At 58.0% G+C, this 21,910-nt stretch overlaps 2 protein-coding genes across 20 annotated transcripts in view; one reads left to right on the top strand and one right to left on the bottom strand.

The window, feature by feature from the left end:
* Positions 1-7,480, top strand: part of PARD6G (par-6 family cell polarity regulator gamma) — a 78,376-nt gene extending 70,896 nt beyond the window's left edge. Inside the window, exon 3 of the mRNA XM_070050042.1 lies at positions 5,258-7,480. Within this exon, the coding sequence (XP_069906143.1) occupies positions 5,258-6,099 (842 nt within the window). The 3' untranslated portion in view covers positions 6,100-7,480. The remainder of the gene's footprint in view (positions 1-5,257) is intronic.
* Positions 7,481-15,445: 7,965 nt separating this feature from the next.
* Positions 15,446-21,910, bottom strand: part of ADNP2 (ADNP homeobox 2) — a 36,856-nt gene continuing 30,391 nt past the window's right edge. For all 19 annotated transcript variants that reach the window (XM_051840430.2, XM_051840427.2, XM_051840424.2 and 16 more), the window contains one exon: positions 15,446-20,034. In XM_051840430.2, the coding sequence (XP_051696390.2) occupies positions 16,834-20,034 (3,201 nt within the window). In that variant the 3' untranslated portion in view covers positions 15,446-16,833. The remainder of the gene's footprint in view (positions 20,035-21,910) is intronic.

Below are 21,910 nucleotides of genomic sequence, written 5' to 3' on the forward strand. Positions count from 1 at the left end.
TAACGGACGCCGCACTCGCGCCGAGCTCCGGGTGCTGGGCAGAGGGCGGTCAGGGTGCGGCCTGTGGCTCACCCTCTTTCCAGAGTTCGGTTCACGCCGCACCCCAGACCAGAGCTCCCCACCCGCCTCCGGCCCCCGCCGTGCTGTTCCCCCCAGCCTGGGTGGCCCTGCACACGTGTGCTCACCTGTGACACCATGCTCCCGGGCAGCTCCAGCAGGTCCCACCTCCGTGTTCCTGATGGAAGAGTCTGCGCTGATTCGTCGTGCTCAGGCCGCTGGGCCCACGGAGAGCGCTGATTCTCCCGCACCCCGAGGTCTGGCGAATTCCCTCGGAGCCACAGACAAACCACAGGAGCCTGCACCCAGGGCAGGGCCAGAGGGGTCCGAGTCGGTCAGGGTCTGGCCAGCACAGCAAGGGGCAGAGGCTTGGGACCCTGGGTCGTAGTGTTTGCCGTTTCAGGGTTCCCAAAGAAGAGTCGGCCGTGGCACAGACAAGCTCAGGTCCACCCACTGCGTCCACTGCGTCCTCTTCCCAGGGGCCTCATGGCGGTCCCCCAGTGACTGGGTTGAAGCATGAGTGACACCTCCACGGGCTCTCCAACTGCACGCGTTTTCCTGGGCTGCAAGGAGGCAGCTCCTGCGAGGGGAGGCCCGGGAGTGGGCGCCTGTGAGCCCACGCACTCTGCAGCCCGGGAGGCCGAGGGGAGGGAGGACAGGCCCCTACCTCAGGTCCCTGGGGTGGACAGGTGGCAGAAAACTGGAGACAGGAAACGCACTGTGCCCCGCCTGGCGAGCAGTGGTCTCCCAGAGTGGACAGCGGTGCTGCCGTGGCCAAACGCAGGCTGTGATATGACTGCCCTTGGCGGCCTCGCCGTGGGGGGAGGGGCAGGCGGGCATGGCCCCAGGCTCGGGCCCTGACGTTCATCTGGTGCAGCTGGAATATTTCACCGTAATTCAAACAGGTTGACCATCTTAATATTCAAAGTTGGTGTCTGACTCAGCGAGTTGTTCAAGGAAAAGTGTTGAAACCAAAATTGCAAGGCCCGAGGACTTGCAAACTGCCTCCTCTTGCTGCTTGCTTTCTGGGTGAAATTAATAGCATTTTGAACAACAAAACATGTTGTAGCTTCTGTAGTGTGCAGGTGAGGGCTGGTTTCTGACTTGGAGGCAAGATCGGCTCTAGCGAGTTGGCGGCCCCCACCTCCCTGGCCCTGCACAGGGTCGCTGGCCCTCCTGCCAGCCCTGCCTCCCTGGACTTTCGCTGCAGGGAGTTCGTGCTCGGGTTCAAGTCCCGGCTCTGGCTCCTGATTCCAGCTTCCCGCTCATGTGCACCCTGGGAGGCAGTGGTTGTGTGATTGGGTCCCTGCCGCCCACGTGTGGACCTGGATTGAGTTCCTGGCTCCCGCCTTTGGGCTAACTCAGCCCTGGCTCTGTGGGCATCTGGGGAGTAAGCCAGCAGATGGAAGCGCTCTCTTTCTCTGCCTCTTGAATAAATAAATAACTTTTTAAGAGCAATTTAAGATCTAATTCCAGAACTTTCCACAAGATGAGGATTGGCCCCATGCACAGTGGTCATTCAGCAGTGGGGCATCTGGAACCCCCAGTCAGGCTGCCCTGCCTCAGGCCTGGGTTTCATGTGGAACATGGCTGGGAGGAGAACCAGTGAGTGACAGGCGTGGTGCTGTGGCCTCGGGCACGTGTCTGCTGTGTCCAGTGACAGACGTGGTGCTGTGACCTCGGGCACGTGCCTGCTGTGTCCAGTGACAGGCGTGGTGCTGTGACCTCGGGCATGTGCCTGCTATGTCCAGTGACAGGAGTGGTGCTGTGGCCGTGTGGCTGCTGTGTCCAGTGATGGGTGTGGTACTGTGGCCGTGTGGCTGCTGTGTCCAGTGATGGGTGTGGTACTGTGGCCGTGGCCGTGTGCCTGCTGTGTCCAGTGACAGGCGTGGTGCTGTGGCCGTGTGGCTGCTGTGTCCAGTGACAGGTGTGGTGCTGTGACCTCGGGCATGTGCCTGCTGTGTCCAGTGACAGGCATGGTGCTGTGACCTCGGGCATGTGCCTGCTATGTCCAGTGACAGGTGTGGTACTGTGGCCGTGTGGCTGCTATGTCCAGTGACAGGTGTGGTACTGTGGCCGTGTGGCTGCTGTGTCCAGTGATGGGTGTGGTGCTGTGGCCGTAGCCGTGTGGCTGCTGTGTCCAGTGACAGGAGTGGTGCTGTGGCCGTAGCCGTGTGGCTGCTGTGTCCAGTGAAGAAACACGTGTGTTTACAGGCCCAGATGGTGTTAGCTCGCCAATTCCCAGCTTTATTAAATTAAAAATTGAAAAGCTGCACTTCATTTGTACAGTGCAGGCAGCCTATGAGGGGTTCAGATGAGGTCTTTGTCATCTTTGGGTCTTGTAGTCCATGAAGGCCTTACGCGCGGACGCTGGACGCTGGACGCAGGCTCAGGACAGCAGCTGTCGGTGTGTGAGCAGGCACAGGCACTACTGAGCGTTGCCAGTGCTGGTGCCATGAGGGCCCAGCAGCTCTGACCCCGAGGGTGGGCGTCCTGGCCCCAGCCCCAGCCAGGCTCTGGGCGCAGCCCCTGCCTCCGTGTCCCCTGGCCTCTCTGGCCACCCCGTTCTCGTCTTGGCGTTTGAGAGAGCCCTGTGCGTTCAGGGTGCCGGCTTCGTCAGCTCCAAGTCGGGGATGACGAGGCAGAAACACAGGGCTCCCATGGAGTTGTCCTGGGGCTGTCTCTGCCTCTCTCCTGCTGCGTTGTCTGCGGGCTTGCAAGAGATCTACCTTCCATCTTCCTGGAAACAGAAGTCTCGTCTGTGCAGAGCGTAGTTTGTAAACTCGTAACTCCCCTCCTGCACCTCTCCACGCCACGCCCAGCCCACACGCCTGCCCTGTGCAGTGGGACAGCAGGAAGCCCAGCATGAGGCTGGGCGGCTGGGAGTGCAGCCTGCAGGGCAGCAGGGACTCTGGCCCTGGAAGGAGCACCTGGTCACTAGACCTGAAGACGGGCCAGCTCTGCAGTCCCAGTCAGTGTGGGAAGGGGGTGGCTGCCCTTGCCACCCTCACCTGGGACCGGGCGTGGGGCCCCGAGGAGCTGGCCAGCACCACCCGCCCTGGGGAGGTCCTGCTCCCACCCCGGGTCTCAGGGCTTCCAGGTGACAAGCGCAGACCCCAGGCAGCTTTGTTGGGGGTGCCCTGTGGAAAACCATCAGGTGTTTTTGTTGTTACTTTTTACATAAGGAAGCCCCTTTCAGGAACAGGACGGGGAACTCCCAGGGTCTCCCATCAGCTTCTACCTCTCCCATCACAGGGGCACCTGCTCCTGCTGGCTGAGAAGAGCCTCGGGTCCTAGGTCCTAGGCCACCTCCCGCATTCCCAAAGGAGCTGCCACTTGGCCTGCACCTTCTGCCCGAGAGCCATCCGATATTAATCCCCTCGGCCACCAGGGAGCAAGCCCGTGCCTCTCCCAACTCCACTGTACCCGCCCCCTCACCTGAAACATCTCACAGCCCTCTCAGCCCACCTCAGTGTGCTGACCTCAGCATCCAACACTTCCCGTGTGTTTGTGACAAAGTGTTGAACGGCTCTTGTAATGGACTGGAAGATGGCCTTCCTCACCCTGGCCCCGTGCTGACTCGGGACAGGGACCACATCCCCCACACGGCCCAGGAAGCACCTGCTGCGTCTGGTGGTGCTGGCCCAGGGTGGAGACCTGTTTCCAAAACACAAGCACGGCCCACCTGCCCCGTGTCCAGATGTGGACGCGGAGAATGGGCTGGATTGGGGCAGCCAGGCGGACACTGCAGCTGCCACCTTCTGAAGTCCTTCCCAATGCTGCTGTTTCCGTGTGGCCCGAGTGAGTGTGCCTCGGCTGTCAGTCCCTGAGCAGGTGTGTGGGGAGGGACAGGCTCCAGGCTGTCTCCGGGGTGGGGGGGGGTTTGCCTGCACCGCCCTTTCCAGAGCTGTCAGCCTGGGCTCACCGTCCCAGAAGTCACAGTGGGGCTCCCAAAATGACCGAGGCCTGGGTTCAGGCTGGTCGCCCGGGTTCAGGGCTCCTGTGTGCTGTCAGGAGGTAGGGGTCAGGGGACATTTTACACCTTCGGGGGAAACTGGCCCAGGGAGGCCTCGCTGCCCTCTCCTGTCCACCGACACGGCCTGAGGCTTAATTTTTATTCATCTGTGGTCTTCGGTCTTTTGCAGCCACATAAATGAGGGCTGTTGACGTGGGGCTGCCTCATGGGTGCCCTGGCCACGCTTTAATGGGTGAAGCAGAGGAATTGGCCCCATACGTGCAGCTGACACCCTGGACCCATAGTCCAGTGTCCAGGAGGGGGCTTGTGGGGCCCCCTACATCAAAGGCAAAAGAGGTGTAATCTAAAAGTGAAATAAGTTCACAAATGTTTTTAATGACATTAATTTGAAAGGCAGAGAGGAAGAGACAAGGAGGTTGCATCTGCTGGTTCACTCCCCAGATGGCCCAACGGCCAGCGCTGGCCTGGAGCCCAGAGCCCTGTCTGTGTCTCCCGCGTGGAGGGCAGGAGCCCTCGCACTTGGTCGTCCGCGGCCGCTGAACGCCGGCCTCACAGGCAGAGGCTGCGGCTGCACCAGCAGATGTGTTTCTGCCGTGAGAAGATGCTCCAATCACCACCTGTGTGCTCCCCCCGCCCCTCAGCCTTTGGGAAGCTGACTTGGGCGATGCAGGTTTGATTCTGCAGAGCCCCTTTAGGGTGAGGCGGCGCACCCCCGGCGGCCGGGCAGAGCCGACGGCCGTTCCTGCCGGGCACTCACCCTCCGTGCCGTGACCTGCGAGCCCCATGTGTGACTGCTCGCCCAGGAAGGAACAGGAAACGTCTTTATGAGTGATTGATTTAGAGCCCCTGTCTGTGTGAGAAAGAAAGGACAAGAGGTCCATTGCCAGGCTCCCGTGGGGGGCGGAGCTGTGAGCCCGCAGGCCCCGCCTCCCGGCCCTGGAAGCTGCTCAGGTGTGCACCCCCCTGGGCCTGACCCTCGACCTCTGTAGCTGCCAGGCACTTCCCTTTGGGGTCCGTTTGCAGGCTCCACAGAGAGCTTTGAACGTGGCCTCTGTGCCTGCCCGGTGAGTGCTGTCCGAGCCTGGGTCACGGTTGGTCAGCTTGCCGGGCGCGGGGGACCGGGCTCCGGAGCCCGTGAGGTCCAGCACAGACGCGGGTGCTGGGGAGGCGGGCGGGAGCGCGTCTGCTGCCCTTCGGCCTCTCACCGCCCCTCTCCTGTTTCAGAGGAGGCGGAGCACGACAGCTTCGGGCCCGGCTCGCTGCCCAGGAAGAAGAAGGTGCTGGTGTCGCTGCGGGACGAGGGCCGGCGGCGGGCGCAGCTGCGCATCGGCTCGCCCCACGACTTCCGCCCGGTGTCCTCCGTCATCGACGTGGACATCCTGCCCGAGACGCACCGCAGGGTGCGGCTGTACAGGCACGGCTGCGAGAAGCCGCTGGGCTTCTACATCCGGGACGGGGCCAGCGTGCGCGTGACGCCGCACGGGCTGGAGAAGGTTCCGGGCATCTTCATCTCCCGCATGGTGCCCGGGGGCCTCGCCGAGAGCACGGGGCTGCTGGCCGTGAACGACGAGGTGCTGGAGGTGAACGGCATCGAGGTGGCCGGGAAGACGCTGGACCAGGTCACGGACATGATGATCGCCAACAGCCACAACCTCATCGTCACCGTCAAGCCCGCCAACCAGAGGAACAACGTCGTCCGCGGCAGCCGAGCGTCCGGCAGCTCCGGCCAGTCCTCGGACAGCGCCACCGGCCACCACGGCCTGCCGGCCGCCCACGTCCTGCAGAACTTCCACCCCGACGAGATGGAGAGCGACGAGGAGGCCGACATCGTCATCGAGGGCGCCCTGGAGCCCCCGCACCGCAAGACGCAGGGCCCGCCCGCGGGCAGCCTGTCCCGGGCCAACGGCACCAGCCTGGCGCACCGGCTGCACCGGGACCTGGCCCTGAGCGGCTCCGGACGAGAGAGCATCCACAAACTGCTCAGCTCCCTGAAGGTGGACCCCCGCCACAGCCTGGCCTTCCCCCAGGGCGGGGTGGAGGAGCATGGGCCCGCCGTCACCCTCTAGGCCCAGCTGACCACACCGGACTGACATGCCAGGAGAAACGTTTTTAACTTTTTATGCCAATTTTAAAGAAGAAGAATTGTATACTTCACACCTTCCTACTCTATTTCAACACTATTTTTATAGCATTTCCCTACAGAACTCACCACAAACACGCGTGTACACACACACACGCCAGCCGGGTGCAGCTCTGGCATCTTTGCCCAGGGACTGAGGAGGTCGACGCAGAGTTCCTTTTTTAAGATGAAGCTTTAAAATTACTTTTTTAAGATGGTCAAATCCATGTTTCCAACTTCACTGGTACAGAGACCCCCGGTGGTGGGCGGTGCGGCACGGCCTGTCCCGGTGCTCCCACCAGCTGCAGGCGTCGGGGTGGCCGAGGGGCAGCTGGCACCAGGGACGGCGTTTCAGAGAAGGAACGCGGCCTCGCCTGGCACGGGGGCGAGTCGCCCACTGTCCCAGTGCGAGGAGGGCCCGGGGCTGCCCTCGGGGAGAAGCGTGGACAGGTGTCCAGAAGGCTGCGCGCACAGCGGCGGTCGGTGGGAGCTCCTGTTCTTTCACTGTTAACAGGTCACCTGGGACTTTATTTTTAACAAATATTAAATTTATTGTCACTTCTCTTCGACCTTACATTTACATACTAAGTGATTTTAAACATTCCTGTTTGATCAAATTAAGTTTTTTACAGTGTTTTCTGTTTGGATAAATGTCAGGGAGAAAGTTACTTTTATACTTTGAGAACTAACCTTTGACCAAATAAATCTTTGCTATAAATACAGGTAAAAATATTTTTGTAGGTCACTGGGCCAGCTCTGCCTGTGGCTGTGCCCTGTGGCGCAGTGCCACCTGCTGGTCAGTGGCAGGACTATCCTGGTTTCGTGCCACAGGGAACTGAACCTGTCCTGGGCCTCTGGGAAGCTGTCTCGGGCAGAGTAGCTTTGCTGTCACCATGGTCTCTGCACAGGTGTCTGATGCGGTCTGAGCGCGCAGGGAAGACCAGAGCTGCCCCTGCAGGTCTCAGCGAGGACCCCCAGCCCCCTGCTTGGGCTCTGAGTGGTGCAGGACCCCTGTGGCGGCCGGCAGGCGGGGCTTTCGCCAGCATGAGTTCCCATCCTTAGCTGAGGGGCTGCAGGTTCTGGACGCCTGACAGGGACCTGGGACACAGCTGCTCCTTCCAATGTGAATCGTTTTTTAAAGAAACAAAGAGGCTCACCCTGACGTCCACGTGCTGCTGGCCAGGATTTTAGTTTCGAGCTGCTGGGAGCACCTCGAGTGTATTTTTCTACCCAAGTCTGTGTTTCTCCCATTATCTTTTTTCTTTTAAAAAAAACTGTGTTTTGTTTTATATGTCAGAATAAAACCTCTTCTGCTTCTGCGTTGATAACTGCATTCCTGATGTACGTCAGTGTGCTCTCCATAAAGGAAGCATGAGACCCCCAGAGCACAACTCAGCCGGTGTCCGTCCCGGTGCCTGGGGGAAGGCGCTCCTTACACAGCCGGTCAGGGGTTCACATCCAACACTGGGCGCCCCCTGGCTGGGCATCCGGTGAGGCCGGGCGGGGAAGCCGGGAAGTGGAGAGAGGCTGGCGCAGCGATGAGAGCCTCCCTCCAGGGCCGTCCCCAGCCAGGCCCGGCACCCAGGCCCTGGAGGCGGAGGAGTCTCCTGCTCTGACAACAGCCGCCTGCACCCCCCAAGCAACCACCGCGGCGACCAGCCTGGGTCACGGCATGCTTACCCATTACTGTGTTACTGCAGACTTTTTCTTTTTCTTTTTTGACAGGCAGAGTTAGAGAGAGAGAGAGAAAAAGGTCTTCCTTCCATTGGTTCACCCCACAAGTGGCTGCTACGGCTGGTGCGTTGCAGCCAGCGCGCTGCGCCAATCCGAAGCCAGGAGCCAGGTGCTTCTCCTGGTCTCCCATGCAGGTGCAGGGCCCAAGCACTTGGGCCATCCTCCACTGCCTTCCCGGGCCACAGCAGAGAGCTGGACTGGAAGAGGGGCAACCGGGACAGAATCCGGCACCCCGACCCAGACTAGAACCCAGTGTGCCGGCGCCGCAGGCGGAGGATTAGCCTAGTGAGCCGCGGCGCCGGCCTACTGCAGGCCCTTGCACGTGAGAAGATGGATGGCAGACCACAGCACAGGGCTTCTTTAAGTCCTTTTGAGAAAATGAAGTTCTAAATGTGCCCGGTCCGTCTAACGCCCCATCACCAAATGGACGCACACCACATAGTATGGACGCAGTGCCGGCAGCCAGTGCCAAGGTCCCCGAGGAAATGCGCTGGCCGGAGCTCCAGGGTCCGTCACCTCATCTCATCCTCAGCAAGTAGCTGGCCACTCGCCCCACGCAGCCCACAGGTCTAGCACTACTGCCAGGCATGTGTGACACATGTGACAGTGTGACATGCACACACACATGTGAGCAGAGGCCACACACACCTGCTGCCAGACCCAGAAGCAGCTGGGCCCTATGCAGGCAGCGAGGGGTATTGAGACTCGTGTTCAAAACACGGCAAGTGTATCTGGAAAATGCTAGGGCCTCCCCCAGCCAGACATCAGGGACATCACATTACAGAGAGGGACATCACATCTCTCGGAGGATCAGGGTCAGGATCACACTGTCACAGCCAGACCAGAGAGGGACATCACATCTCTCAGAGGGTCAGGGTCAGGGTCACAGCCACACATCCAGACCAGAGAGGGACATCACATCTCTCGGAGGGTCAGGGTCAGGGTCACAGCCACACAGCCAGACCAGAGAGGGACATCACATCTCTCGGAGGATCAGGGTCAGGATCACACTGTCACAGCCAGACCAGAGAGGGACATCACATCTCTCGGAGGGTCAGGGTCACAGCCACACAGCCAGACCAGAGAGGGACATCACATCTCTCGGAGGATCAGGGTCAGGATCACACTGTCACAGCCAGACCAGAGAGGGACATCACATCTCTCGGAGGGTCAGGGTCAGGGTCACAGCCACACAGCATCCTGCACTGTAACCCAGACTAGAGAGAGCAGTGACACACGAGGGTCAGGCTCTGAAAACAAGTCAATACCTCAGGCTTCCGTAGCTCAACAAGCAGCGCAGTGGCCACATGTGCGAGGGGACCCTCGTCAGGAACCCACGGCTACAGAGGATGCGTCCGCTCCCTGCCCCTGGGTGGTAGCCGGCACTTTTCCTCCTCCAGCAACACAGCTCCCTCCCCCGGGTCGTCCTCCCTCCAGTGCTGAGCGTCTGGTGGTTTCGTTTAGCACGAGGAGCCCTGAGCCACGAGGTCCTCACACTTTCCAGGAACTGAAGATTGCAGCAGCAGGGTGCCATGGGTGCCCTCGCCTGCAGGTGGAGGCCAGGGCTCACGCACGGCGACACCCCCAGCGCCTCCAGAAGCAGTGCTGGGCAGTGCTGAGCCGCAGAAGTCCGGCAAGAGGATGCTGCATCCGTCCGGGGCTCTGTCCTGTCTGCCCGCGCAGACAGAGCGGCCAGTGCACCTCCCTGCTGTGTCCTAGACAGGACACGCCAGCAGCCACGGAAAGCAAGCCGCTAAGCATCCTGTTCCTCGCTCCATCTACGGGGTCACCTGAGCAGACCTCGGACGCCTGCCAGCAACCGCTTACCACGCCCATGCCCGCGCAGGCCGCCTCCCGCTCCCACCAGGGTCAGCGGTCGGTGCATCCACACAAACGGCGCAGAGGGCGAGAGAGTGCATTTCCGAGGCTGAGCAACAGCAGGTGCGAAGTGGCTGCACCTGCTCGCTGGGAGGTCCTAGCGCCCGGGCATTGTCTGGGGCCAGCTCAGGCCCAAGCAAGGCCACAACCTCTCCACGTCCCCAATCAGACTCCACGTACACCCCAAAGCTCTAAAGAAGATGCCCACGCTGGCCCCTGCTGGCAGAGGGAGCAGAGCACCAGCTCTCACCTCAGCGCCCGTGCATCCTGGTCTCTGCTTTCCAGTCCCACCCTGCGAGAAAGCCGCACACGTGAGCACACGTGGAGGAGGGCCACACACATGGAGGGGGCCACACAGGTGAACACATGCATGGAAGGGGCACACGTGGAGGAGGGCCACACACGTGAGCACACGTGGAGGGGGCACACAGGTGAACACATGCATGGAAGTGGCCACACGTGAGCACACGTGGAGGGGCACACGTGAGCACACGTGGAGGAGGGCCACACACGTGAGCACACATGGAGGGGGCACACATGAGCACACGTGGAGGAGGGCCACACAGGTGAACACATGCATGGAAGTGGCCACACGTGAGCACACGTGGAGGGGGCACACAGGTGAACACATGCATGGAAGTGGCCACACGTGAGCACACGTGGAGGGGGCACACAGGTGAACACATGCATGGAAGTGGCCACACGTGAGCACACACGTGGAGGAGGGCCACACATGTGAGCACCCACGCAGTGGGGCCGGAGAGCCCACAGAACCCGACGTCCTCCTAGACGGAAGGGGGCCTGACTGCAGCTCCCTCGGCACAGTCCCAGAGGCTCCTGCGGCCGTGTCTGCCGAGCCGGCAGCAGCGGGCCTGTGACTCACTTGGACCTCACGGCTGCATCCGCCTGAAGCGACTCCGCCGTCCTGGCCGTGCCTCTCGCAGATGCGGTTCTGCTGCTGGAGACCGGGCACGCCAGACACAGGCTGGACGCAGAGGCCACGGTGCTGCCCGCGGGGCTCAGCCGTCGGTGCCGCTGCACCCATGGTTCCGCATGGGCGTCTGTTGTCACCCAGCCGAGGCTGGGTTCAGGGAGGACGGTGCCAGGAACCAGCCAGTGCTGCTGGACGAGGACACAGCTCCACAGCCGTGAGAAATGTCCACCTGTAGCCTGCCCCTCACGGACCCACACAGAACCAAGAGCTGAGCACAGGCAGGGCCGTCCGCTGTAACACAGTCGCAAACACGCCCGTTCTCACTGAAACGCTCAGCACTGACCTTAGAGACCCGGTGGGCGGCTCACAGGGACACGCTGGGCAGCATAACATGCTGGCCCCGCGGAAGGAAGCTCCCGCCATCGCCCAGCACCACCACAGGCGTGAGGCAGCTGTCTCGGCTCTGTGCCGTCCCGGCTCTGCGTCCTAACCACTGAACGCGCCAGGAATGAGCAAGTGCATGGTGAGCCCCGTGGGGAGCACACGGGCCGGCCCTCACCACACGCCACGCCCGGCGCCTCGGCTGCCACGCGTGTTCTCAGTACGCACGCTGGGGGGTGAAGATGCTGGAGGCTCGGTCCCGTCAGGCTGCACAGGGCATGAGTCACACGGGAATTATGGGAGTTCTACTTCGCAATCCCCATAAGCATTCAACTTGTCAACTCTGCATTACTGTTAAAAACTTTAAAACTTCAGTTCCTAAGTTAAATGCACAAATTTAGCTAATCCTAGTTTTTTTTTCAGAGAGGAAAGCTTCACGCGGGGTCTGGGCCTTCTACCCAGAACTGACGGATCGTCCCAGCGTGTTCCGATCTCCAGTGCTGCTGTAGTTTAAATGCAGGATACAGTCATGCATTTAAGTCGCCAAGATACTGGGCTTTTACCTTCACTCCAGCATCCAGAAGCCAACTGAATGTGCAGCAGAGAAAACAGTTACTTGAGCGATTCACTGTCTCATTTTGGCTAGGGTAGTGCCGTCAGCACCGGACAGGGAACCAGCACCCCCGCCGAGCCGTCCAGGGTGGCTCGTGCCTGCAGGCCCTGGTGGGCGGTGCCAGCCACACACAGGAGGCTCAGGCATTGCAACTCCCACTCAACATTCATACTAATTCTGACACTGCAGAAACTACATACACGAAAGAGTAACGAAGATCAGATTCTACCTGGAATGGCGGCGTCTACCCTGGCGTAAGCTCAGGCAGGACGGCGCTGCAGAGGCGTGCAGCGGTCCTCGGCCGTCTGAATTCCACAACCGACAGGGACGAACCCACGTTAGGCGGGCAGGACTGAGCTGGCCCTGCCCGTCCGGTCTGCCTTTAGGACGGCAAGCTCGCCCAGGCAAGCAGCTCACTAACCTACTGTCCAGGAAATGAAAAAGACCTATTATTCTCTCTCTCTCTTGCAGACAGAACCACCCTGCCCACCCCCACCCGACGGGAATCATGGGTGAGAGCTTGGCACAGGCCCTCAAACGCAGAACAGGCAGGGCACCCCGTCTCTCAGACACGACAGAAATTCTGGTGCAGGAACCAAGATGTGTGTGTTTGGAAAACATGTTGTACACTTTTTTAAGATTTATTCATTAATTTGAAAGGCAGAGTGACAGAGAGGCAGAGACAGAAAGAGATATCCCCTGGTTCACTTCCCAAGTGGCTGCAACGGCCAGGCTGAGCCAGGATCCAGGAGCTTCTTCCGGGTCTCCCCTGTGGCTCAGGGGCCCAAGGATCTGGGCCATCTTCTGCTCTCCCGGGTTTATTAGCAGGGAGCTGGACTGGAAGTGGAGCAGCTGGGACCAGAACCGGCGCCCATACAGGATAGCAGCACTGCAGGCAGTGGCTTTACCCACTCCCCCACAGTGCCAGCCCCGGTGTGCACTGCTAAAAGTGGATCTAAGATTACAGTGGGACTCAGGCGAGAACTTACAGCCATTGCTATGTCCTGAGACATCATCACTTCACCACTACAGACCTTGTACTAGATTTTTCAAACCTGAAAGGCAGAATCAAGGATAGATGACAGACACACAGAATTTCCATCCACTGGTTCACTCCCCAAATGGCCACAGCAGTCGGGTGTAGGCCAGGGAGAAGCCATGAGTCCGGAACTCCACCTGGGTCTCCCGCGTAGATGCAGAGGCCCAAGTGTTTCCCAGCCTCCAGGAGGCAGGGGAGCAGCCAGAGTCCTCGAGGGGCGCGGGCGTCCCGGGCCGTGGCTCCAGCTGCAGCGTCCTGACGGTCCCTCACACTGAATTTTGCTTTTCATGCTAGTTTTTAAAATACTGAAACTACATTCAACATTTCAGTAGCAATATATCTATTTTAGTGCCTCAATTTTCACTTTTAATTTAATTTACAAATTAATCAAACATGGAATTTTATGTAGAAGCCAAAGAACTGAAGTAAATAGCCAGGATATGGCTAGAAAAGCTGGCGGCACCAGGCCCTGATCCACTTACCACTCAGCACCCCTGTGGAAAGAAACAGCAATGTCCATGCTGCACAGCACTGTGGCACCTCACGTGGGCCAAAGGCGGATACAGACAGGTGGACAGGACAGGCGGACGGGCAGAGAGGAGAGGACAGGACAGGACAGGCGGACAGGCGGACGAGGCCTCACCAGTGACCCCGGAGCCCCATGGCCGGTGCGCTCACTTCTGCCCCCTCCTGCTGGTCACGTTGCCTTCCTGATGCACCTACTTATCCTATTTAATTAGAAAAGCACAAATAAAACCCAGATAGAACTGATAACAACAAAACCGCCCTGCCTTGCAGTGATGGCCTGCGCTCACCTAGCAAAGCCTCCAAGACGCGCGTGCGCGGCTCCCGGCGTCCTGCTAAGACGCGTGCACGGGCACCCGCGCCGCGGAGTCTCACTGCGGCAGACGTTTGGCAGGGGCTGGGAAACGCAGGTCTTTGCGCACTGCACACCTCCGCCTGTGCCTATGCAGGAGCCCACGGGCCAGCGCTGCTTGCTTTGCGAGCTCTCACCCTCGGGAGACGGTGAACCAGACATCATCCTGCTTTTCACAGCACAGGTTACAGACGACACAATTTTTGAAAAAAATTTCTACTCCAGAGTACGACCTTACGGTTTGTGCGTCTCCATGCGGCTGCCCAAGTGGGCTTCCAGCCTCCTCCTCCTCGGATTCCAAGTTCGCACCGAAGGCTTTCCTTCCGGAAAGAGCGGTTTCCCTTCTTAAAAAAACGCTGCTGGTGGGGGCTCACGAGGACTGGCACAGGAGTGCCTTCGTTTTCTTTTTCTAATTTGACAGCCAGAGTTAGACAGTGAGAGAGAGAAAGGTCTTCCTTCCGTTGGTTCACCCCCAAATGGCTGCTACAGCCGACACTGTGCCGATCCAAAGCCAGGAGCCAGGTGCTTCTCCTGGTCTCCCATGGGGTGCAGGGCCCAAGCACTTGGGCCATCCTCCACTGCACTCCCGGGCCACAGCAGAGAGCTGGCCTGGAAGAGGGGCAACCGGGACAGAATCCGGCGCCCCGACCGGGACTAGAACCCGGTGTGCCGGCACCGCAAGGCGGAGGATTAGCCTAGTGAGCCGCGGCGCTGGCCAGGAGTGCCTTCTTTAAAACTGATTTTCACTGTACAAATTTCTCTCTCAAAATGTGTGGCTGTGCCGGCGTTTGCTTGGTCCCATTTCAGAACACCTGGGCTCAAGTCTCGGCGCCACTCCCGGCTCCAGCTCCCTGCTCACGCTCACTCCGGGAGGCAGTGGTGGGAATCCAGTATTGGTGCCTGCCTCCAGTGTGGGAAGCCCAGATGGAGCTTCCAGTGTCCGCTGTGGGCGGGCTCAGCCCTGGCTGCTATGGGCACTTAGGAGGCCTCTCAGACACCATACAGAGTGCTAAGTCAGTCATTTCACAACATGGCGCACTTCTGCTCAAACCGGCTGAGCTGTATTTCAGCTGGGACAGCAGCCTCGAGACAGCAGTCCTGAGGCACAACACTCTGTGTCGTCAGCATCGGGCTCCGAGTCACACGGCTCCACTCCACTCGGGTGGTCTGGGACCACAGAGGGAACTTGGGCAGAGCTGCTTCCCTGTCAGTGCAGATCCTTTAGCTTCCCTGTTGCTAAAATGACTTTTTAAACTTGTAACAACAATCAGGACAAATTCTGTAGCTATGACTTAATATCCACAAATCTGAACACCTAAGCTGCAGAAACCTAAATTAACAGGTGTGCTACAAAGTAGCCCCTTATAACCAGCAAAGAGAAAGTTAGGAATTAGTAATGAAACAACCAGAAAGAGAATACAATTTTTTCTGTTCTGGTAACTAAAATTTAAAAAGTCCACCAAGTGCTTCCTAGATGTGTGTTCCGTAGTTAACAGAAGTTCAGCAGGACTCTGGGTGACAGGGCAGACAGGACCTGGCGCCAAACACCAGCAGTGCTGAGGCCCAGCAGCTCTACTGCCCACTGCAGAGGTTAAGGGTCAGCCCTCAGCAGACAGGAGACTGCCCCTCGCCAGCACCTCCACGTGGACAGGCACTGCGAGCGCCAGACAAAACTCAGGTCCCAGCTACTACCCTCCTGGGACTCGGGGTGTCCCCAGCAGGACGCTCTGACCCTCATCCTCAGCTCTGTGTCATGCAATGACAGGCAATGTGCCTATTTCCATGTTTAGATTACTGCTGAGTTAGCATACTGTTAACAAAGAATTAAACAGTCCTATTTGCATTGGTATAACAAATTTTAATTCAAAATAGACACTCTGGAAACAGGTTAAGAAAAAAAGCCCACAAGCTCTCTTTCTGGATTTACAAGACACGGACAATCATAGACCAGCCTCACGGCCACCTCAGGCGTGCGATGCAGCAGACTTGCGAGTGTGGCTTCCAAGTCCACAGAGCAGCGACTCAGAAGCGGCCACGCCCTCCAGGTACTTCTGCCTGAAGACGGTGAGACAGGCTAACTGGTGACCCCATGACTGGTCCTGGCGTTGTGCTTCACGTTGTGTGAAAAAAAGCGAGGTTTAACATCCAAAGGACAGAGCCGACGGCGACTCATTAGCAACCCCGCAGCCTCTCACCTGGACACCTGGGCTACAGAAGGCCCGTCCACCCGCCCAGCAGTGTTACTCCCTGGAAACCGCCTCAGACTTACGGCACCAACCACGGAGACGACCGAGGTCTTGCTCCTCTGTTGGTCTTGTCCCCCATGAGCCCACGTTTGCTCTCAGCTGGGATCAGAGACTACATTCAGGGGCAAAGTTTCCTTCCTGAGTACCCTGGCCCTCCCCCACTAAGAGCAGTTAGGTTAGGAAAGAACTTTTGTGTGTTGTGTTCAATGTTTATTCTAAAGGCACTAAAGATTTACTGTCTCGCGGTGACTGGGGCAATGACTCGTCACTGCACCGAGGGCAAGTCCACACTGGAAGCATTTCCGCACCTACAGTCACTTCATTTGTAAAGCAGCTCAATTTATGAGCTATACCCTAGACTTCAGGTTCAATGTGTTCTTAACAAATGCAAACATCTGATTTTCTATGAATTATGATTTTTTAAAAAACTATTAGGACAAACCTGAAAAAATATAGCTCAAAATTACAATCTAGTGAGTGGCTTACAAAGGAGAAGCCAGCCTGAGGCAGTGCGGTCGGAGCATCCCTCACGGAACCACCCACCAGGTCCGTGCCTGGTCTCCCCTGCCCCCTGCACCATCTGCTGCGTGCGGCGCTCAGGAGAGCAACGCCCCAACCTGCGTTACTCACGCTTCTGAGAACAGAGGAATTTCCTTAAGTGGAAAGAAAAAGCCAAATAGTGCAGGTTTCAGTTGTTTAGTCATAAGATTACTGACACTACTGGGAAAACAAGGCGTGCATGAAATATCAAAAGATTTAATTTACATGACAGAAAAAAAACAAAATAATTTACAAATCAAACTGTAGGAAACAAATCTGAAAGAACTAGTCTCTTCCTTACAGGGGTCTTTCTGAGCACCTGAAATAAATCTAAGGAGCAGCATAACAACCACTGGAATTGATTAAGTCAACACAGTGCGGGAACAACCTATTTAAATCTCAACAGAAGGCTGTCACCTAGCACTTCAGAAGGGCTTTTTTACAAGCTTTCTGGTTCATACTCAAAGTTCAGTCTATGTTTAACATTTTTAAGTTCAGACATATCAAAGCCTAAAAGTACAGAGGGTTTGTGACTTTTTATTGCTTTCATGCAAACGTATCTTCGTTTCCCGAAAAACGAGGCCACATCGATTTTCCACACCCATAAGAGCGAGGACAGCAGTTCTATCTCCTTTTTACTCGGATACGGTCTCTTGTGGAAATAATCTCTGAGGAACTGCTTTTTCTTTTCGTAGGAGCGGTCCTCGTATCTCTTGGGGTCCAGCGCCAGAATCTGAAGCGCGTCGTCACCGACAGCCGGCACCTCTGTCCTGCTTTCATTCCTTTGTCTTTTGGAAGGCACAACACTCGCCCCCTTTTCTGGGCCGGGGGCTGCATCGGCATTTGGGGTAGCGGGCTGCTCGTCCCCATCCCGCTGGGCGTCTGCCCCCGAGTGGCCTTCGGGCAGCTTTCTCTTCACAGGGAAGCCAGAATCGTGGATCACCTCTCCGCTGACTAAGAGCAGCTGGCTGTTCTCCATCAGCTCGGGCTGGATCTGCAGTTCTGAGCTGCTGTCCTTGGGCGCACTGCGACAGCGCAGCAGGTGGATGGCGATGGCGGCCAGGGTCATGTTTCCAGTGTAAACCCCACAGCAGTGGATGCACTTGAAGGCTGGAGACTTGAGGATGGTGTGCACGGTGGGCATGATGTGGTGCCTCTCCTTCAGGTGCAGCTCATAGGCTTCTGTGGTGCCAAAGGTGCCGAAGCAGAAGGGGCAGGTCAGGGCCGGCTTGCCGAGGCTCCCGGGCAGGCCCTCGGTCTGCGGCCTCACCTTCACGTAGACGGGCACCAGGGACTTGGAGTGAACCCCGGCCAGGATGGCCAGGTAGACCTCCCGCTCCCCGAGCTCTTCCTTGGGCAGGACAGTGACGAAATCGAGGTGGGGAAAGAGCAGGTTGCCGCTGGCGTCCAGATCTAGCTGGAACCCTTTGTTGCTGTAATCCACGGGCAGCTGCTTCTTCCCCAGGTGCACGGTCTTGCTGTGCTCCGCAAGGCCTCTGATGTCGTGGAAAGTGCAGGGACAGAACAAGCAGGCCAGGCCGTGCGTCAGCAAGTGACGGATGAGCTCGCCCTCCGAGACCAGGCGTTTGCAGGACAGGCACCGGACCACTTTCTCCCTGGTCCACTTCAGGAAGGGCGCACAGGCTGCCAGCTTCTCGGGCTCCCTCTTCTGGCCAGTCTTGGACTCGCTGTGCTTATGAGCCACTTCCATGTGAACCTGGTAGACGTTGGATGGGAAGAGCTCATTGCACACGGGACAGGTTTTCCACTGCTTGGCCTGTCTGAGCACCTGATTTGCGTCTGGCATAGATGGAGAGGCCTGGACAAACACGCTCTGGGCGGCCCCCACCAGCACGGGAGGGGAGGGCAGGCTGGGCACAGAGCTGGCTGTCTGCGCAGCTGCCCCTGAGGGCAGGAGCTGGATGGGCATCTGTGGCGGGGTGACGGTCGTGAGGCCCCCAGGGGGCACAGGCAGAGTGACGGACAGCGGGGCCAGCGTGTAGGTCGGAATGCCGTTCACTTGCTTTCCTGTGGGGATGAGCTGCCGCAGAATGGAGCCTGAGGTCAGGAAGGTGGTGCTCTGGGCCGCGCCGGCTCTCACCGGCGGGTTCACAGGCACGATGCCGGTGCCGACAGGCTGACTCAGCTGCAGAACCCCGGGCCGCACTGGCTGGCCCACGGGGACAACTCCTGACATGACGGGCTGGCCGAGCTGAAGAACACCAGAACCCACGCCCTGGTTCACAGGGACAGCACCTGAGGGGACCGTCTGGTTAGGGGAAAGCAATGCAGGCGGCACCGCTTGGCCCGCAGGGAGAACCCTCAACGGCACTGTCTGGGCGGAGGGCAGAACTCGCGACGGGGCGGTCTGGCCAACAGGGAGAACCCCCGACTGGACCATCTGGCCAGGAGGCAGAACCCCGGAAGTCGCCGTCTGTCCAGGAATAACTCCAGCAGGAGTCATCTGGCCTGCAGGAAGGACCCCGGATGGGACTGCCCGGCTCACAGAAATCACCCCTGGAGAGACAGCCTGCAGAACCCCTGGGGTGACAGCAGGGCTGACGGGGAGGACGCCAGGCCCAGCAGGTCTGTTAGGCCCAACAGGCTGGGCGAGGGGCAAGACCCCAGGGCGGACGGCCTGGGTCACAGGCAGGACACCAGGCCCCACAGACTTACTGGCAGGCCCCACTGGCTGGCTGAGGGGCAACACGGGAGGCTTCACTGACTTACTAAGTGGGACCCCGGCAGAGAGAAAGACGGGCTGAGGAGCCGAGGGCTGCAGAGTGAGGTTGCTCTGGCACACCGGCAGAGGGCTGGAGACGAGAGTCACACGGGACTGAGCCACGGCAGGCGGAGAATGCGTAAGGCTCCCAGAAGTGCCCGGGGCCACGGTCACCGGCGGGGCCACAGTCACCGGCTGCACCACGGCTGGGCTCTGACTCTTCTGCGGCAAGGCAAGATGAAAGCAAGGAGGCGGGGCCGCGAGGCCAGGGGGGGCACCGCCGTTCCGGGGGATGGCCACGCGTGCGGCTGGCTTGGGAGCGATGTGCATTTGCTTCAGCAGGCCAGTCCTCTTGATGTGCTCCGAGATCACAGAGCGAAGCTTGTTCTCCAAGTCCCTGTGTATATCCGACGTCAGAATGTGGTACATTAACGCGTCCTGGCTGCTGGCGTGGGCGCTGCACTTCTTACAGTAGTACCTGTCGGGCGGCCCCTTCTCCCTACAAAGCCCGTCGTCCTTCTTGGGTTGCTCGCCCATCTCCTCACTCCGCAGGCCAAAGTAGGAGTTAATTAGGTAGTGAAAGTGAGCCACCAGCACATGCTTCTTCATGCTGTAGTACAAAGTGTTGGAAAAATTACATTTTAAACACGTAAAGCTGATCACGTCGCTCCTTGATGACTTGGTTTCCCCTAAAATGTTCACAGTGTAGTTCTGGACTTTCCGGACAGGCGCGTGAAACATTCTGAAGTGCTTTCCCACCACGCGGGGCTGGGAAGCAAACACACAGTTCGGGCACGGGATCACCAGCTCCTGGTCGACCTCGTCTTCGTGGTAGCGATGCAGATGGTTTCTGAAGGAAGTCAGCACCTTTGTGGAGTACTTACAGAGGCCACAACAGTACGGCTTTGTTCGGTATCTCTGTCAAGAGAAAATGAAGCCTTAAGCACAGTTCGATAAAACCATCAGATGCCACCCTGTCTGCAGGCCAGGAGGGCGGAGCTCTTTTTCTTCCAGGCGCTAGATGCCCCATCACTCCTCAGGGGACGAGGATTCCTCCTCAGCAAGGTTACAAGTTGTCCCTGGAAAGGAGCAGACACGAGTGTCTGGGGCCCCTGCACCACACTCCACAGCCTCTGTGGCACTTCTCGGGGCTGCCCCCGGGCTGTGAAACCGTCCACGGAGCCAGTACAGCTGTCCCAGTGAAGCTTCATCGTGGACGGGATTCACCGTCACGTGAGAATCACAGAACCTGTCCTGTACTTCGACCTAACTGCACGGGCCAACACAAACTCAGCTAATTTTCCGCAACAGAAAAGTATTTTTTCCCCTTATCCCACTTCTTTTCTTTTTTCTTTTTGTAAACATTTATTTACTTGAGAAGCAAGGGTCCAGCCACAGAACACAGTGCCGACCATATGGAATCTCATGAGGGCCCAAGACAGACAGACACGCAGCCTGGGCCAGCCAACTGAGGAGTGCAGTCTGCTGCGGCGCCATCACACGGCTGCTGCTGACCTGAACACACGTGGACACTGACCGCTGGCCTCACCGCCGTCTGGAGATCTAGCGCCCCCATCCCAGGCTCAGGAGGAAGCATGTTTCTGAGCACCCCAGCCAGCTGTGGCACAATCACAGTGACCACAGGTTGGCTGGGACCCTTCCCACACATCTGTTCTCATGATCTCTCCAGCACACACACACAGATTCCTGTCCCTTAAGGTTCTGTCATCGTAGCTCCTAACTCAGGCAGGTTTTCCTTTTGGTTTACAGGTTAGAAAACTTATCCCATATGTTCAACATCACGTTGTCATCTTCTCAGTCAGCATAAGCCCACACTCTATTACTGTGGGAGGATCTAGAATAAACTTCAAGCAAGAGCCTCAACCACAGACTATACAATTCAAAAAAAAAAAAAAAAAAAAAAACCTTCTTTCACTGGTTCTGAGAACACATTTTTAAATATTTTAATATCTGGGAGCCAGCATTATGGCACAGCGGGTTAAACCACTGCCTGCAGCGCCAGCATCCCATATGGGCACCAGGTCAACTCTCAGCTGCCCCACTTCCAATCCAGTTCCCTGCTAATGCACCTAAGCAAGCAGTGGAAGATGGCCCAAATGCTTGGGCCCCTACACCCATGTGGGAGACCCAGAAGAAGCTCCTGGCTCCTAGCTTTGGCCTGGCCCAGTCCCATTGTAGCAACCATTCGGGGAGTGAACTAGCCGGCCCCTAAGCAAAGATTTCTTAACTGTAATTGAAATAACCAGATGAAAATATGCTCACCATCACCAGTCACTAATGAAGTGCCAGTTAAAAGCCAAGGGAGATATTAAACCTGGGTTAACTGGGGAACTCTACAGCCAAGTCAGGGGCTGGCACTGCGGCCCAGTGGGTTGGGTGGCCGCCTGCAGCACTGGCATCCCACAGTGGTGCTGGTTCCAGTCTTGGCTGCTTCACTTCCAATGCAGCTCCCCACTAACACGCTTGGGGAAGCTGCAGAGGATGGCCCAAGAGCCTGGGCCCCTGCACCCATGTGGGAGACCCAGGAGAGGCTTCTGGCTTCTACCTGGCCTAGCGCTGGCTGTTGTGGCCATTTGAGGAATGAGCCAGCAGATGAAAGATCTCATTGTCTCTCCCTCTCTCTCTGTAAATCTACTTAAAAACAAGAAAATAGCTAAGTCAACAGACAAACTTGCCATCATCAAATCTACTGCAGATGCAGAGCAAGGGGACTCTCACTGCTAGTGGGAAAGAGAAAGGGCATGGCACTTGCTTATCGAGATAGCAGACACTT

This window comes from Oryctolagus cuniculus, chromosome 10 (genome assembly GCF_964237555.1).
Source record: "Oryctolagus cuniculus chromosome 10, mOryCun1.1, whole genome shotgun sequence".
Classification (NCBI taxonomy): domain Eukaryota; kingdom Metazoa; phylum Chordata; class Mammalia; order Lagomorpha; family Leporidae; genus Oryctolagus; species Oryctolagus cuniculus.